The following is an 18,039-nucleotide window of genomic DNA, read 5'->3' as shown; positions in this document are numbered from 1 at the left end:
CACAAAAGTTTTAAATTTTGATGAAGTCTAATTTGTCTTTTTTTTCTTTCGTTGCCTATGCCTTTGGTGTCATATCCAAGAAATGTTTACGTAAACCAAGGTCATGGTGCTTTTCCCATATGTTTTCTTCTAAGAGTTTTATAGTATCAGCTCTTATGTTTAGGTCTTTGATCCATTTTGAGTTAGTTTATGTGTTTGATGTTAGGTAAGGGCCCAACTTCAGGTGATATCCAGTTTTCCCAGGACCACTTGTGAAAAGGCCATCATTTCTCCATTGAATGGTCTTGGCACCTTTATCAAAGATCTATTGGCCATATATGTGAGGGCTTATTTCTGGCCTTCTATTGTATTCTATTGGTCTATATGTCTGTCCTTATGCCAGTACCACACTCTTGAGTGCTGTAGCTTTGTAGTAAGTTTTGAAATCAGGAAGTGTTAATCTTCTAGCTTTGTTCTTCTTTTTCAAGATTGATTGTTCACGATTGTTTTAGCTATTTGAGGCCCCTTACAATTACATGTGAATTTGAGAATTGGATTTTTCATAACTGCAAAAAAAGACTTTGGAATTTTGACAGAAGTTTCAGGAATCTATAGGTCACTTTGGGTAGTACTGCCATGTTAACAATACTAAGTCTTATAATCCGTGAACACAGGCTCTCTTTCCACTTAACTTAGGTTTTCTTTAATTTCCTTTCAGCAATATTTTATAGTTTTCAGTGTACAAGTCTTTCACCACTTTGGTTAAATTTATTTCTAGGTATTTTATTATTTTGGAATATTGTAAATGTGGTTATAAATAGGATTGCTTCCTTAATTTCCTTTTTGGTTTGTTTATTGCTAGGGTAGGGTATAGAAACACAACTAATTTTTGTGTGTTGATCTGGTACCCTACAACTTTGCTGAATTCATTTATTAGCTGTGGTAGCATTCTTGTAGATTCTTTGGAATTTTCTGTGTACAGGATCATGTCATCTGTGAATGGAGTTTTACTTCTTCTTTTCCAATTTAGATGGTGCTACGATCGTGACACAAATCGTGTCACGATTTCCAAGACAGCAGCTGGGATTTTTGATAAGGATTACAATGTATTGCAGATTATTATGGGAAGTATTGCCACCTTAACAGTATTAATACTCAGTGAACACAGGATGTTTTTCCATTTATTTAGGTCTTTAATTTCTTCCAGTGATGTGATGAAGTTTTCAACCTATAAGTCTATGTGTCTTTTGTTGAACTTATTCCTAAATTTTTTATTTTGGGGGATGCTATTGTAAATGGAATTTTTAGAAATTTCATTTTCAGATTGTTTATTGCATAGAAATACAACTGATTTTTTAATATATATATATTTAATTGTGATGAAATACACATGACATAAAATTTACCATCTTAACCATTAAGTGTACAGTTCATTGACATTAAGTACATTTACATTGTTGTGCAACTGTCACCATCTTCCATCTCCAGAACATTTTTCATCTTGTAAAACTGAAACTCTGCATCCATTAAACAACTCTACATTTCTTCCTTTTTCAAACCCCTGGCAACCACGATTGTAGTTTCTATCTCTATGAATTTGACTACTGTAGGGACCTCATATATGTGAAATCACACAGTATTTGTCCTTTTGTGACTGGCTTATTTCACTTACCATAATGTCCTCAAGGTCCATCCATACTGTAGGTTGTGTGAGAATTTCCTTCCTTTTTAAGGCTGAATAATATCCCATTGAACGTATATACCATATTTTGTTTATCCATCCATCCATTGATGGGCACTTGGGCTGCTCCCATTTCTTGGCTATTGTGAATAATACTTCTGTGAACATGGGTGTACAAATATTTCTTTGAGACTCTGCTTTCAGTTCTTTGGGGTATATACCCAGAAGTTGAACTGCTGGATCATATGGTAATTCTGTTTTTAATTATGAGTACAATATTGTATAGAAATAGTAAGAGTGGGCATCCTTATCTTGTTCCTGATATTAGGGGTAAAGCTTTCAGAATTTCACTGTTGAATGTAATGTTCTCACTGTGAGTTTGTGAAAGATGTTCTTTTAGAGTATTTTTGTTTTGTTTTGTTTTGTTTTTATTAATCATGAAAGAATGTTAGATTTTGTCAAATGCTTGTCCTGCATCTGTTGAGATGATCATGAGTTGTTTTCCTCTTTCTATTAATATGGTGTATTACATTGATTGATTTTCATATGTTGAACCATGCTTGTATTTGATTGATAAATCGCATTTGATGATAGGTGTGTAATCTCTTTAATATGCTGCTAATGTGGTTTGTTAGTTTTTGTTGAGGATTTTTTCTTGAGGGATATTTGTCTGTAGTTTTCTTTTCTAGTGATGCTTTTGTCTAGGGTACCAGGGTAATAACTGGCTTCATAGAATGAGTTAGGAAATGTTTTCCATCCTTTACTCTTCAGTTTTTTGGAAGAGTTTGAGTATTGGTGTTGATTCCTCTTTAAACATTTGGTAGCATTCAGTAGCAAAGCCATCTGGTCCTGGGGTTTTCTTGTTGAAAGATTTTTTTTAAGTCTTTATTGAATTTGTTACAATATTGCTTCTGTTTTTTATGTTTTGTTTTTTTTGGCCCCAAGGCATGTGGGAATCTTAGCTCCCGATCAGTGTTTGAACCCGCACCCCCTGCACTGGAAGGTGAAGTCCTAACCATTGGACAGCCAGGGAAGTCCCTGTTGAAAGATTTTTGATTACTGATTCAGCCTTTTGTTATGTCTGTTTAGATTCTCTATTTCTTCTTGAGTCAGTTTTGGTAGCTGTATGTTTCTAACAATTTGTTCATTTCATCTAATTTGTTGGCATATAACTGTTCATAGCATTCCTCTAAAATTCTTTTTATTTCTGCAAGGTTGGTAGTAATGTCTTTTCTTTCATTCCTGGTTTTAGTCATTTGAGTCCTGTCTTTTTTTTTTCTTGATCTAGCCAAAGGATTGCCATATTTGTTGATCTTTTCAAAGAAAGAACTTTTGGTTTTGTTTCTTTTCTCAAATTTTCCCTTTCTATACACTGTTTCATCTGTCTCTGCTCTAATCTACTACTTCTTTCTCTCTGTTTGCATTGAATTTAGTTTGGTCTCTAGTTTTTTATGGTAGAAAATTAGGTTATTGATTTGAGATCTTTCTTCCTGTTAATATAGGTGTTTACAAGTATAAATTTCTCTCTAAACATTGCTTTCTCTGCCTCCTATAAATTTTGTTATGTTGTATTTTCATTTTCACTTATCTCAATTTATTTTCTGACTGCTCTTTTGATTTCTTATTTGACTCATTGATGATTAGGAATGTGTTTAGTTTTCATATATTTGTGAGTTTCTCAAATTTCCTATTATTATTTGTTTCTAGTTTCATTCCACTAAGTTTGCAGAGTCATATCTTTTTAAATTTATTGAGACTTGTTTTGTGGTTTAACATATGGTTTCTCCTTGAGAATGTTTCATGTTTACTTGATTAGAATATACTCTGCTGTTGTTGAGTGGAGTGTTCTATAGATATTTGTTAAGTCTAGTTGGTTTATAATGTTGTTCAAGTCTTCTACTTCCTTGTTGATTTTCTGTATAGTTGTTCTACCTATTGATTTAACATCTTAACCTAAACAATGTAACTCAATAACAATTCAATTTCAGTAGTATACATAAACTCTGCTCCTATATAGCTTTGTTGCCTTCCCCCTCTGTTGTGCTGTTATTTTCATACAAATTACATGTTTATGCATTGTATGCTTGTAAATACAGATATGTAATAATTGCCTTATGCAGTTATAATAATTGCCTTATGCCATGCAGGGGACATTCTGTCTTTTGAACCAGGTAGAAGAAAAAAGTTACAAACAAAATATATTTATATTATCCTTTATACTTACCTATGTAGTTCCTTTACCCAGTGCCCTTTATTTCTTCATGTGGATCTGAGTTACTGTCTAGTGCCCTTTTAGTTCAGCCTGAAGATTTCCCTTTAGTATTTCTTGTAGGGCAGGTTTTCTAGCAACACATTTTTTAAGTTATTGTTTATCTGGCAATGTCTTAATTATTGCTTCATTTGAAAGGATAATTTTATAGGCAAGACTTCTTGGTTGATAGTCTTTTTTCTTTCAGCACTGTGTGTGCCATCCCAGTGCCTCTGGCCTCCATGGTTTTCAGTGAGAAATCAACTGTTAATCTTATGGAGGATCCTTTGTACATCATGAGTCACTTCTCTCTTGCTGCTTTCAATATTCTCTCTCTCTTTGTCTTTGGACAGTTTTATTATGATGTGTCTGGGTGTGGAGCTCTTGGACTTTATCCTAAAATCCACTGATTGTTTATTCTGCCTACTCAGATCTGCTGTTGAGCCCTTCTTGTGACTTTTTCATTTTAGTTATTGTATTTTTCAATGACAGAATTTCTATTTGGTTCCTTTTTATAATTTCTATCCTTATTAATATCCCCTGTTTGTTAATACATTGTTCTCCTTGTCTCCTTCAGTTCTTTGTCCTTGGTTTCCTTTAGCTTAAAGCTTATTTAAAATAGTTGAGTTAAAGTCTTTGTCTAGTAAGTCCAATGTATGAATTTGTCAGGGACAGCCTATTGATTGTTTTTTTCCTGGGTATGGACCCTACGTTTTTGTTTCTTTGCATGTCTTGTAATGATTTGTTGAAAACAGGCATTTTAAGTAATATAACGTGACCACTCTGGAAATCAGTTTCTACAACCTTTCTAGGATTTGTTGTTGCTGCTTGCTGTAATTGTTATTGTTTTGTGATTTTTCTTCGCCAAGTTTGAGAAGTCTGTTCTTTGTTGTTTGTGACCTCTTATGCTCCATTAGCTTAGGTGAGCAGCTAATGATTTAACAGAGATTTCTTAAATGCCTGAGACCATTAAGTCTCCCAGGCTTTACTGAGGGGCTGTGTGTGTGTACTGGGGCCTGCCATCAACACTTAGCAGGGCAGTTGCAACTCTGCCTTAGCCTTCACTTCTACAGAGCCTCAGATCACCAGGAGGTGGTGGCCTTTTCAGGTCTTTCTGGAGCTTGTACATGGCCTCCTAGATGCCCAGGATATACTGGAGCTTTTCAAAGCCCTGTGTGCATGTCATTCCTCTGCTTTTTCTTTTTAGTTTTAGGTTAGCCTATTGTTTGCCACAGCTGTTATCCAGTATCTCAGGAAGTCATGAAGTTAAACAGTTGCCTCTGAATATTTTTCACAAATGTCTCTGGGGGAAAACGCCCCTTTTGTAATTGGTTAGCTCTGAGTCAAGTCAATGGAGACAGAAAACCAAGAGACAGGTCAAATAATGACCACTCTCTGGGAATGAGGCTTTGGAGAAGCTCCTATACCATTTAGCCTTCTCCAGTGGCTGCCACACTTCTGTTTTCACTGTGATTGGGGATGTTGGTTTTTAGGGTTCCCTTGGTGCTAGACAGAAGGGGTAAGAATAAGGCATTAAAAGTGCCACATACCTCACTGTTCTTATTTAGATCTGGCCATTTTTCTTGTATAATACTTTCCAGATTGTTGTAAGCCTTTGGTTAATTTTCTGGTTTCTAAAAATTTTGATCCTGACTGTTTTTGCCAGTTTTCTCCTTGCCCTTATGGGGGAGAGAATTTCTGGAGAGAATTTCTGGAGAGAATTTCTGGAGGTCCTTAGTCCATCTTTTCTTTGTGGTGTATAACTTTCTAGGCTCTTAGGAAAAAGAAGGTATGTGAGCCATTCCCTTTAGGAGATGGTTTTCATTGTTACCATTCATTTTCAACATATATGATGGATTTTTAAGAACTTTTTTTTTTTTGCTATGAAATAGTACCTGCTTGTTTAATTGATAAAATATGTAATTTTATGAATTAGGTCTCCTGCCTTCCCAGAGGTAACTCACATTGTCAGTTTGCATGTCCTTCCAGACTTCTTCCTGTGCCAACAAAAATATACGTGTTATTCAAGTGGAAGTGAGGTGATGCCTTTCCGTACACATATTCTCAAGTGTGCTCATATGTGCATGTGTGCACACATACACTTTTATAAAGCAAATATGGAGTCTTGCCATAAGCTATTGTTCTTCTAATTGCTTTTTTCACTTAAATAATCCTTGGAGATTGATTGTTGTATATCCTTCAGGGCTTTTTCAGTGCATATTTGGATACATGCATGTATAGATGCACATATCTTTTTTTTTTTTTTTTAAGCAAAAGTGATTTCATATGCATTGTTCTGCCAATTGCTTTTCTCCTTGAATAAATATTGGTGATTTTGGGCTTCCCTGGTGGCGCAGTGGTTGGGAGTCCGCCTGCCGATGCAGGGGACGCGGGTTCGTGCCCCGGTCTGAGAAGATCCCACATGCTGCGGAGCGGCTGGGCCCGTGAGCCATGGCCGCTGAGCCTGCGCGTCCGGAGCCTGTGCTCCGCAACGGGAGAGGCCACAACAGTGAGAGGCCCGCGTACCACAAAAAAAAAAAAAAAAAAATAATTGGTGATTTTGAGCTCTGCCTCTTTCTGTTAGTGGCTGCATATTATTTATTCATTCCTTCATTCAACATGTGGCTTGCTGGGTCCTGGCCCATACGAGCAGATGTCATTTGATTTATTTAGTTGTTTCTAGGTCTTGCTGTCACAGTTAGGTTGCAGTGAATCCTTGACCCAGCGATTCCTCATACATTTGCCAAATCAGGGGGCATGCACATTTAAAATTTTGATGGAAACCAGCAAGTTGCCTTTCAAGAGGTTGTACCAATTTATCTTCTCGCTGACAACATGAAATTGCTAGTTGGGTGCACCCTCCCCTTCCTGGATATTATAATTGTAAAGATTTGTTCATCTGATTACCAAAATTCAGCCATGTCATCTTATAAAGGTGCTTGCTGCCGCTTCTCTGCTTATGTGGAGGGGCTGGCAGCTACGTGAGGCTCTCAGAGGAGGGCCAAAATTTCCTGGGGTCACAGTCAAGCCCCCTACCCCAGCTAGTGATGTGCACTTGGAGGTGGTGTCATCTGCTGGGCCCTTCAGCTGCCTTGGTCATCTCACAGTCACTTAGGCTGTTTTGTGTGTTAGAGTTGGATTGCTCCCCCAATCCACTCATTGACACCATGTGGTGGTTTCTTAACAGGTAGCAACTGGGAAGTGGAAGCAGATAAGTAAATATTGTCCCCTTGATCTCTACTCAGGGTAAGCGAACACTTCTCCTTTGTCCCTAGTGCTGCCTTTCTTGGTGGGGGATGGCATTCTGTGCAGTGGGGGGTGGGAGTGGGTTGCATTCTGTGAGGTGGGGGCTACTTGCCTGCAGATAGCCAGGGCCCAGGGTTCTTGCTTAGAGTCAGTGTTGCCTCCATAGGTTCCTGCAGATTACCTGTGGGAGCCAGTGGCTGGGGAGGTATTGCCAGAGGAAGGGGCAGAGAGCAGGGTGGGGATTAGGGGCAGGGATGGGGGTGCCTCTGTGAGGAGGGCTGGGGAGAATGCAGCTCCTTAATCTGCAAAGCTCAGAGACCTCGAGTGGCAGCTCTTGGGCATGTCCCCTGAGCCACGGGCAGGTGAATGCAAAGTCTGCTTTAATTCTGTCAATAATACTTTCTCTTTTTAGAAATAAACAGAGAATGTACTTTGCTTTGAAAAGCTTGTTACAGGAGGCACAGAACAACTTAAAGATCTTTAAGGTAAGAGCTGCTTCTGTCTTATGGCACTTTTAGGTTGGGGCCTGTTGGTGTCTGAACTGAGCTGGATGAACCCATGGTGCTTTGGTCCCTGACAGGGCTCTGTGACCTTGCAGACGAGGGCGTCTGGGCTGGGGCTGGCTTAGCGTGATACTTTGAGTCCTTTTTCCAAGCCTCATTTCATGGGCATGTCATCCTGGGACTGCTGGGGTGTGTGAGAGTGACTCCTTGACCACTGGGTGGCTTCGGGCTCCTTTGACACATAGACCCTGACTCTGGTTCTTGGAGAAAGATGGCCCTGACTGCGTCCCAGGAGTCCTGTGTGGTTGAGATGGGAGCAGGAGCTGGGGCAGGGCATCCTAGAGGGTGGCCACACCTGTGCCTTTCCTCCCGAGTAACTTAGGGAACTTATAGTTTGGGGATCTCCTTGTCAATTAGTGAGTTCTCAGAGTCCTGCATCCTGATCGTGGGAACGGTTCTGCATGCAGAATATTCACCATCTGGCACTGGCACCTTCTGCTTCTTCATTGCCACCTGCTGCTGGCACCCTGACCAGACTTGCTGAGGCCCTGTGGTCCCCTGGCCTGCTGCTAGCAGGAGGAGGAGGAGAGGCTGAGGGACAGGAGTGTGGAGAGAGGGGGTGCGGGGAGAGGGGAGGAGGGCTGGCTCAGATCTGGAGGAGGGCTTGGTGTGGCCTGTGTTGGAAATGTGTCCCCTGGGATCCCCCTTGTCACCTCCTTTTCTGCTTACCACTGACTGCCCCCAGTCTTGGTTATCTTCTTATTAAGTATAGGCTCCAGGTTCACAGGCTCTGGATCTGTGTGGAGTAGCAGGGCTGTCGGGTCTAGACAGCCTTGTGCCCTCTGTGTCCTGCTCCGTGTGGGTAGTGCTGTTCTGCACACTGGATGCCCCTCAGAAGTGGGCTCAGAGAAGTTGGGAGGGAAGCCTATTCTTGCCTTGCTTCCCTCCATGGTTCAAAAATCTGGTCAGAGTGAATCAACTTTACCTTGTCTGCCTCCACCTTCCCAAATCTAGAAAAAGAGGAAATTTTAAAATCAGTTTTTATTTCTAAATCTTATAAAGACTTCAGGAATTGTATATTTAAATCCTAAAGTTAAGTTCCCTTTCATCTGGGTATTTATTTGGAACCTATAATGAGGCTGGCATTTTGTCCTAAATGGACCCTTTTCTGAATGCCCCCGCCTAGGCTGGCCTGTCAGGCCCACACTTAAGCTGAGTGGTGAGTCTGGCTTGGCCCCTGGATGAGCTGACCTGTTCTGGGGCCTGGGACCTGGGACCTGGGACTGAGAACCCTGGCTATCTGCTGCTTCTGTTGAACTCAGCTGGGGGAAGAAAATCCAGAGGTTGAGATAATAGTTTCAAAAGAGATGGATTAAAAGAAGTGACACGGAATGGCTTTTAAAAATAATACCCGGGGGCTTCCTTGGTGGCGCAGTGGTTGAGAGTCCACCTGCCGATGCAGGGGACACGGGTTCGTGCCCCGATCCTGGAAGATCTCATATGCCGTGGAGCGGCTGGGCCTGTGAGCCGTGGCCGCTGAGCCTGCGCGGCCAGAGCCTGTGCTCCGCAACGGGAGAGGCCGCAACAGTGAGAGGCCCGCATACCGCAAAAAAAAAAAAATAAATAAATAAATAAATAAATAATAAAAAAAAAATAATAATAATACCCGGAGCAAGTCAGTACATTATTGCAAGTGCCAGCACCTCTCAGGAGCAAGCTCTCTGGTACTGAAGCTCACGCCTTCCCTTGTTGTGAAGTTCCATGTGTGGAGAAGTTTCCTGGGCCACGGTCGGTGCTGCCACCATGCTGTCTTGTTGGAGCCTTCTCCTTGTCTGTCCGAATGTTGTTCACAGATTCCAAGTCTGTGGCTCTGTCTACTAATACTGGACATTTGTGAGATGTGGTGGGGGACATGCGGGGTTGTCACAGAGCCCAAGACGATAGCTCTCTGCCAAATGTCACATGAGGTGCTTGAGCAACCATATTTGTATATGTAAAATGCCCATCTACCTGGATTCCAGACATTGGGGAGAAGAGGCCTTCTATTGTCCAGGGGTCACTCAACTGCTTATGGGCCTGGAGGAGAGCCCCAAAAAAAAAAAAAAAAAAAAAAAAAAATAATAATACCCGGAGCAAGTCAGTACATTATTGCAAGTGCCAGCACCTCTCAGGAGCAAGCTCTCTGGTACTGAAGCTCACGCCTTCCCTTGTTGTGAAGTTCCATGTGTGGAGAAGTTTCCTGGGCCACGGTCGGTGCTGCCACCATGCTGTCTTGTTGGAGCCTTCTCCTTGTCTGTCCGAATGTTGTTCACAGATTCCAAGTCTGTGGCTCTGTCTACTAATACTGGACATTTGTGAGATGTGGTGGGGGACATGCGGGGTTGTCACAGAGCCCAAGACGATAGCTCTCTGCCAAATGTCACATGAGGTGCTTGAGCAACCATATTTGTATATGTAAAATGCCCATCTACCTGGATTCCAGACATTGGGGAGAAGAGGCCTTCTATTGTCCAGGGGTCACTCAACTGCTTATGGGCCTGGAGGAGAGAGTTTCACGGTAGGCCAAGGCTGCCCCTGCACTGGACCACAAGCCAAACTCTGGCCCTTCCTCCTGGTTGCAACCCATGTTGACTGGCTTTGGCTTGGTACTTCATCTTGGCCTGCTTTCCTCCTGGAAGCTCCTGCTTTTCCTTGGCCTGGCGCACCCTCCTCCCTCTGTAAGGCCATCTCAAGGGTCAGCATCTCTTGTTGGTTTCCCCTGGTCCTTTGGCCAGCAGTGGCCTCAGTTGTGTTCCCATCTCCCTGGACACCCACATCTGTGAACTCTGATGGTGCTAACAGGGGGCTCCCAGGGGAGGCATCATGCTGCTGAATCCCAGGAACTTGCTGAGGGAGGAATGTCCAGTCCACACTTCTCACTGGATTGAATTGACGCCCATCTGCCACCTGGGGGCAGAGCAGGGATCATCCTCATCGTATTATCTACTACTGCATAACATCCACTTATCGTCTCACAGTTTTTGTGGCCAGGAATTAAGGAGCAACATAGCTGGTTCTGGATCAGGGTCCTTCTTGAGGCTGCATCCCATCTGAAGGCACAGCTGGGGCCAGGGCTCTGCTCCTAGGATGGCGCCGCCACAGCCATTGGCAGAAGGCCTTAGTTCCTGACCATGTGGGACTCCATGGGGCTGCTCAGTGCGGCTGCTGTGATCTGAGAAGAGTCATCAGGACAGAAGCCACAGCATCTTTTATAACTTAATCTTGCTGGGGGTATGCTATTGCTCTGCTCGTATTCTGTCAGTCACACAGACCAAACCTCCACAGTGCAGAGAGGACTACAGAGTATGAGTGTCAAGGGATGGGGGCCACTGGGGACCTACCTGGAGGCTGCTGACCACACTGTCTCACAGACGAGGAAAGTAGGGGCAAGGGATTCATCACTCCCCTGGGATTGGCTGATGCTCAGGGGTGTGGGGACCAGGATTCCCTTAGGGATTTTCCTCCTAGATACCACAGACCCCTTTAAAAGTCACAGGGTTGCACCCACTGAGCATCCTTTCATGTAGCCCTGGGAACATTGGTGCCATAAGGAGTTTCTTTGCTGGACTTGGTTTTAGAAGACAGGATGGCCTCAAAGATGAAGATTTCTATACTAGTGATGCTGTTGGCCTTACCCACCCTGGCTGGAGCCTGGCTTAGTCTTTCGCAGAGGACAGAAGCCCTCTGGGATGCTGGTGGCCGATGTCCACACTGGCCGAGAAGTTTGCTCAGGGTCAGATGACACCGTGTGTCCCTCAGTAGCACAGTAATGTCACCTGGCCTCTTGAGTAACAGGCTAGGGCCTTTGGGAATTTGTGCTTTAGGCCGAGTTTGCTTGAGGTTGCCAACATCCCAGGTGTTCTGGTCTGAGGGTTTGTATCTCAGGCTCAGGGCTCTGATCTTTGGTTCTTGAGAACTTTTCTCCTTTTTCATGTTCCAGTGGGATTTTTCTCTTGGTCAGTGACATGGTACATGAGGGTGGGTTTCCCTAGAGGGCTGCAGTATGCAGAGACCCCAAATGGGGGCATGTAAAATGGCCGGTCCTTTGGCCTGTCTAGTGGATGGGGACGGAGGTGTCTTCCTACCGGCCTGTTGGAGTTGACGTTTCCCTGTTTCTTTCCTTTTCTGAAGAATGGTGAGCTGATTTATGGTTGTAAAGATGCCCGCAGCCCTGTGGCTGACTGGAGTGAACTTGCACACCACCTGAAGCCATTCTTCTTCCCATCCAATGGCCTGGCCAGTGGGCCCCACTGCACAAGGGCCGTGATCCGGGAGCTGGTGCGTGTCATCACACGGGTGCTACTGAGTGGCTCGGACAAGGGCCGGGCGGGCGCCCTCAGGTCGGGCCCTGGGCTGCGGGGCCCACCCGTCTGTGAAGCCAGCCCTTTCAGCAGGAGCCTGCGCTGCCAAGGTAGGCCTGGTGGGTGGGCTGGGTGCAGGGGGAGCAGAGCCTGTGGCATGGCCTGCGAGGGTCCTGCCTGGCCTCACGGAGCTTCTGTGGGAGCAGCCTCAGTCTCGTCAGGGCTCCCCAAAGCTGGGTCTCCCTGTCTCTCAGCCCCAGGTGGGGATACTGCCTTTCTCATCTCTTATCTGGGTTTATAAGTTGCAGCATACATTTGGGCTGTAGGGTTTTCCCTAAATATCGTCCCACACATCTATGCATCCTCTGTGGTTTGCTGAGTGTTTTCGCTACATTGTCCTGTTCCATCTCATTGCAACCCTGGGGATAGGTTTTCCTTGGCTTTTTTCTTAGATGGGAAGAATTGAGGCCCGGAATGTTGCAGTCCCACAGTGCAAGGCCCTTTAGGGCAGGTCGGTGGCCTCAGTGGGTGGCAGTTTGCAGACAAGTTGTGAACACAGACGTGAGGGACCTGTGGCTCTGGGTGCCTCCTACTCAAGGCCCCATTCCTCACAGACTCGCTGTGGGCTGGCTTTGACTCAGTGGCCATCCAGACTTCAGGGCGATCTGGTGACTGATTTGGGTTTTTGCCATGAATGTTCATGGCCTCCTCGTTTGCCACCTTTGTCGTCTGCTGGCGGGCTCCACAACACACTCAAGTACGTGGCATGCAGAGCCATAGCCAGGAACTTATTTTGAGGGGCCAACTAGGAAGATTCAGATTATTCAGTTTTTGTGCTGATGATCCCTGTGGGTTCTCAGAGCCTCTGAGGATGGCTGTGGGGGTATGACATAGGAAGATGGTAGCCCTGCTCCTGCGTGGATTTTAGGTGCTACTGTTTTGCCATAAAGCTTCCTAAGCACAAGTCACCCTTCTTCTGTCCCCTATTTCACATTTTTCTTAGTACAAATGAATTTTGTGGGTATTTTTCTTGTTGCAAAAGTGATAGCTAGTCATTTCAGACAATTTTGGTAAACTTATGCCCATATTTGGGTACTTAACTGCTTTTAAGTAGATGGAACGTGTTTGGAAGGACACACAGATGGACACTGGTCTCTGAGGCACTGTTGACACCTGTGGACTTTTCTTCCAGACCTTCCCTGCGTATGTACACAGACATAAACCTGACCCATGGGATGTGCAATGTGTTCTACATGCTATTTTGTAACCTGATATTTTTGCCTGATTAGTATAAATCTGTATCTATATCAGCAGTTGTATTTTTTGAAATTTTATTGACCATGAGGTAGATATTCCACTGTTTGAATAGCCTATAATTTTTTTTTTTTTTTTTTTTTTTTGCGGTACGCGGGCCTCTCACTGTTGTGGACTCTCCCGTTACGGAGCACAGGCTCCGGACGCGCAGGCTCAGCGGCCATGGCTCACGGGCCCAGCCGCTCTGCAGCATGTGGGATCTTCCCGGACCGGGGCACGAACCCGCGTCCCCTGCATCGGCAGGCGGACTCTCAACCACTGCGCCACGAGGGAAGCCCTGAATAGCCTATATTTTTAACAAATCCCTTCTAGCTGGGCCTATGCACTTTCACTGTCTTACATGACTGAGCATGTTTTGCCAGAGGTGGAGGAGGTCAGAGGTCAGAGTGTCAGAACTGCACATGGCCACAGCTGCTCCCTGTGACTCGGACCCATACTCATATATTTGTTTGTTCATAGGACGTGGCTGTTTCTTTGAAGAGTGGGATAAATGGGCTGGGATTCTGTCTCCCCAGCCCTCGAGGCCCTCGGTGCATGGCAGGGGCCCGAGAATGCTCGAGTGTGGAATGGACCTTGTTTCCGCACCATCCCTGCCTTGACAGCTCCCTGCTCAGTGTGGTCACTTACCTCTCAGCACGGGCTGTGGCTCTGGGCTCCGCAGATGCAGTCTTGCAGTTTTGGAGATGTCAACATGGTCGTTTTAAATTTTGTGCCTTGTCTTATTTAGACTGAGGGTCATCTCTCTAAACTCAGATCTGGGCTGGTGTGATGGAGGTTGAAGTATGTTGAGAGGAAGGAGAGGCACAGAGTGAGGTGTGGGTCACCTGACTTTTTTTTGTGCCCGGTCCTGAACGTCCGCTTGTCCCAGCCCTAGCAGCTCCGTGAGGCAGGGTGCGGCCTGTGCCCGCCACCTTCTTTAGTCCTTGACAGTAAACCTCTCGTTTTCCCCTGATGTTCTTGGTAGGAAAAAACACCCCGGAGCGCTCAGGGTTACCGAAGGGCTGTCTTCTGTACAAAACCCTCCAGGTGCAGATGTTGGACCTGCTGGACATCGAAGGCCTCTACCCTCTGTACCGGCGGGTTGAGCGGTACCTGGAGGAGTTTCCTGAGCAGAGGTGAGGCCCAGGTCCAGGGCTCCCCTGCCCTTTCTGGGCCCACATGGGGCCCCAAGCAGCCCTGAGGGCAAGATGGGGATGAGGGGAGCAGGTCGCACCAGTGGGGGGACAGCACTGGCCTCCCAGGAGGGTGACTCACCCCAGCTACCTCCCCTCCCTGCCCCCAGATGCCAGGCTCGGCCCAGAGATTCAGTGCCATGTGAAGGAGGACCAGGGTCCTGTCAGATCAGTGGTCACTTGCCCATTTCTAGAAAGGAAAGCACATCTTGTGAACCTGACAACCCTGCATTAGGCAGTTCCATGTCCTGAGTTGGAGCTGAGCCTGCAGGGGGCAGTGCTGCTCCACAGCCAGTGAGCCGTGCTCACCCAGCCGCCGCTGGGCTTTGGCCTTCAGGCACTGCCTTGTCCATCTCCTGGCCATCTTGATGGGGGTTGCTAGGGTCCACACCTGTGGCATGTGGTGGAGGCTGGGGCCATTGCCCTGGCCTGGCTTCGCTTCCTCCCTAGCACCCCTTCACTAGCATCTCTTACCTGACACCATTTGTCATAAACAAGAGACGTTCAGCCTTGGCTCTCCTGGTTCTGGTCTTGCAAGACGCTTCATAACGAAGTTTAGCATTAGGAAGAGATGAATCCATTAATGTTCTTTAAAACCAGATGTATGATTCTTAAACTGCTAACAGTTTAACAAACGATTTCCAGGCAGCTTTGTTATCCTGTTTTTTTGTGCTTTGTCCTTCAGAAAAACATTGCAAATAGATGGGCCTTATGATGAAGCATTTTACCAGAGGCTGCTTGATCTTTCCACTGAGGATGATGGCACAGTGGCTTTTGCACTGACAAAGGTGGGTAGATCCTTCCAGAAACACACTGCATGCTTCTTAGGCTCTTAACACTAACTCGGGGTTTTCCTAAGAAGTGTTTCCCAGTACCTATCCCTGATGGTTAAAGCAGAAAAATTGGGGATTAAAAAAACGTGGCTAAAGTTTCCCCCAGATGGACTGGGCCAGGTGGTAATAACATTACTTTAGCTTCTAGGAAGGATTTCCCTTTGTTCACTTGGCTCTAGGCCACCCTGGGCCCAGTCCTCTCTCTACCCTCCCTGTACTGGGGTCCAGGACATGAGGCCACTGCTCTGTGCTTCCTTCTTAGCAGCCTTACAACAGGCTAGCGCCAACCAGTCCTCTCCTTACAGCCCTCAATGGGACTCTAGGCCCAGACCCCACCTGTGGTTGTGTGTGGCTGGCTTCCTTCCTCCCCATACCTCAGGCCAAGGGGCACCCTGGGAGAATCTCTTAGGGAAGAGGCCTGATCCTATTCTTTCTGGTTCTGTAAAATCGGAATTCAGGGGCTCCATGAACTTGGATAGGAAAAAAATTACATCTTTGTTTTCACTAACCTCTGATTGAAATTAGTGTTTCCTTCCATTACGAATGTGGCAACAACCACTGTGTGGTCAGCAGGACCCCCAACTTTGCCATTAAGAGAAATCAGACCTTTTAATTTCACACTGTAGTTGCTACAGATATCTCATGATATCTTTATATTCTTTACTTCTGAGATTTTGTTATGTAATACTACATAATATATTTGTTTTAAAAAATAGTTCGGTATTTGACATGGTCAAGCCTCTATTTTTTATTTTCTGCATTTAAAAATGTTATTCTGAGAGGGATCCATAGGCTTCATTGGGCTGTCAAAGGTTTTGCTAAAATGGTTAAGGAACACTGTTCCAGTGGGAGAGCAAAGTGACAAAAAGGTAGGAGCAAAACAGAGTGACCTCCTTCTCTACATCCTCTGGGCAGCTGCCCTGGAGCCCTTAGTTTAACTGTCCTGGTCCTGACAATGTGTCTGTGGTTCTCACTTCTTAAGAGTCCTCACTCTTGTCTTTGGCTCGGTGCTCCCTCCCTCCCAGGCTGGGTGCTCCCTCTTCTGCAGCTGTTGGGCTTTTGAGGAGGTCCCCTCCAAAGCCAAGGGCCCTGAGGGAATTAGCTGAGGTGCTTGGGGATAGAGCTGTCCTCAAGGTGGGGAGAGACCCAAAAGGGAGCCTCTATCAGAATAAAGTGACAGACTGCCCTGCATTGTCTGCAACTTGGGTACATTGATTTAGGAGTAAGTATCAGTATTCCATTTTTCAAGAGAAGAAGCATAGGACTTTACTTCCTTTTTTACACGTTTCTATATTTTTCAAAATTGTAATAAATAAGCATGGATTACTTTTTAATTTTATTGCAATTTTTAAACCTCATATGTAAACATAATCTTGTAAGAGATTCAAGTAATCATTACACAACTATCAGAATGACTAAAATAGTAACATTGAAATAACACTGAATGCTGGTGCAGAGAAACTAGATTTGCAGAGCTAAACATGCATGTGCCCTATAACCCAGCACCTGCACTCCTGGGCATTTGTCACAGAGAAGGGAAGACTCAGGCTCACCCAAAACCCTGTACAGGAGTGTTAATAGCAGCTTTATTTGTGATAGCTAGAAACTGGGCACAACTCAGGTGTCTGTCAACAGGTGGCCTACAACAGGTTACGTAAACTGGAACTGTTGAGCAGTAAAAAGGAACGAAATCTCAATACACAACAACAACCTGGGTGAATCTTCAGAGAAGTGTGCTGAGTGACAAAAGCCAGTCCCAAAAGATCACACACTATGATTCTGTTTAAATGACATTCTTGAAATGACAAAGATGAATGGTTGCTGTGGGATGGGGAGGAGGTGGAAGGAAGGGGGTGTGGTTATAAAAGGTCAACAGAGGGATCTTCTGGTGATGGAACTGCTCTGTATTTAACTGTGGTGGTAGATGCATGAACCTACATGTGTGATAAAATAAACATACACAACACACAGGACTACATGTAAAACTTGGGAGATTGGAATAAGATCATGGAGTGTATCAATGTCACTATCCTGGCTGTGATATTATACTATATAGTTTTGCAAGATGTCATCATTGGGGGAGACTGGGTAAAGGGCACTCAGGATCACCTGCGTGTGAACCTACAATTAACTCAAAACAAATACTTTAATGAAAAAGATTCAAGCAGTGAGTATATTGTATAAAATGTGAAGTTATTCCTGCCCAAGCAATAGGTGTACACTGTTAACAGTATGTATCTTTTCAGAACTTCACACACACACACACACACACACACACACACACACACACACACACACACTCATACCATTTGGGGGATTATCCACATTATATGTGTTCTTCACTAGCTTGCATTTAACCTAACATGGCTTGAAGTCTGTCTGTGTTGGAATATAAGGGTCTGCCTCTTTTTTTGTTTTAGGGATTTAGGTTCTGTTAGTTGGAATCTGAAGAAGGTGGATGTGAAGCTGAAGCTGGGGGAGCAGGTTGAGAATATTCCTAGGCCACAGACTATTAAAAGTTCTTTCATGGGGCTTCCCTGGTGGTGCAGTGGTTGAGAGTCTGCTTGCCGATGCAGGGGATATGGGTTCGTGCCCCGGTCCGGGAAGATCCCACATGCCGCGGAGTGGCTGGGCCCGTGAGCCATGGCCACTGAGCCTGTGCGTCTGGAGCCTGTGCTCCGCAACGGGAGAGGCCACAGCAGTGAGAGGCCCGCATACCGCAA

At 45.0% G+C, this 18,039-nt stretch overlaps 1 protein-coding gene across 3 annotated transcripts in view; it reads left to right on the top strand.

Moving 5' to 3' along the window:
- IPPK (inositol-pentakisphosphate 2-kinase) overlaps positions 1-18,039 on the top strand; it is a 56,018-nt gene that overhangs the window by 17,547 nt on the left and 20,432 nt on the right. For 2 of the 3 annotated variants that reach the window (XM_007111302.4, XM_007111303.4), the window contains 5 exons: positions 7,096-7,154; positions 7,567-7,639; positions 11,828-12,107; positions 14,276-14,426; positions 15,169-15,271. In XM_007111302.4, coding sequence (XP_007111364.1) covers positions 7,096-7,154; positions 7,567-7,639; positions 11,828-12,107; positions 14,276-14,426; positions 15,169-15,271 — 666 coding nt within the window. The remainder of the gene's footprint in view (positions 1-7,095; positions 7,155-7,566; positions 7,640-11,827; positions 12,108-14,275; positions 14,427-15,168; positions 15,272-18,039) is intronic. The other variant, XM_028494141.2, reaches the window with a different exon arrangement.

Source organism: Physeter macrocephalus, chromosome 9 (assembly GCF_002837175.3).
Source record: "Physeter macrocephalus isolate SW-GA chromosome 9, ASM283717v5, whole genome shotgun sequence".
Taxonomy (NCBI): domain Eukaryota; kingdom Metazoa; phylum Chordata; class Mammalia; order Artiodactyla; family Physeteridae; genus Physeter; species Physeter macrocephalus.
The sequence above is the reverse complement of the archived record's forward strand: the minus strand, read 5'-3'. Positions and strand labels throughout refer to the sequence as shown.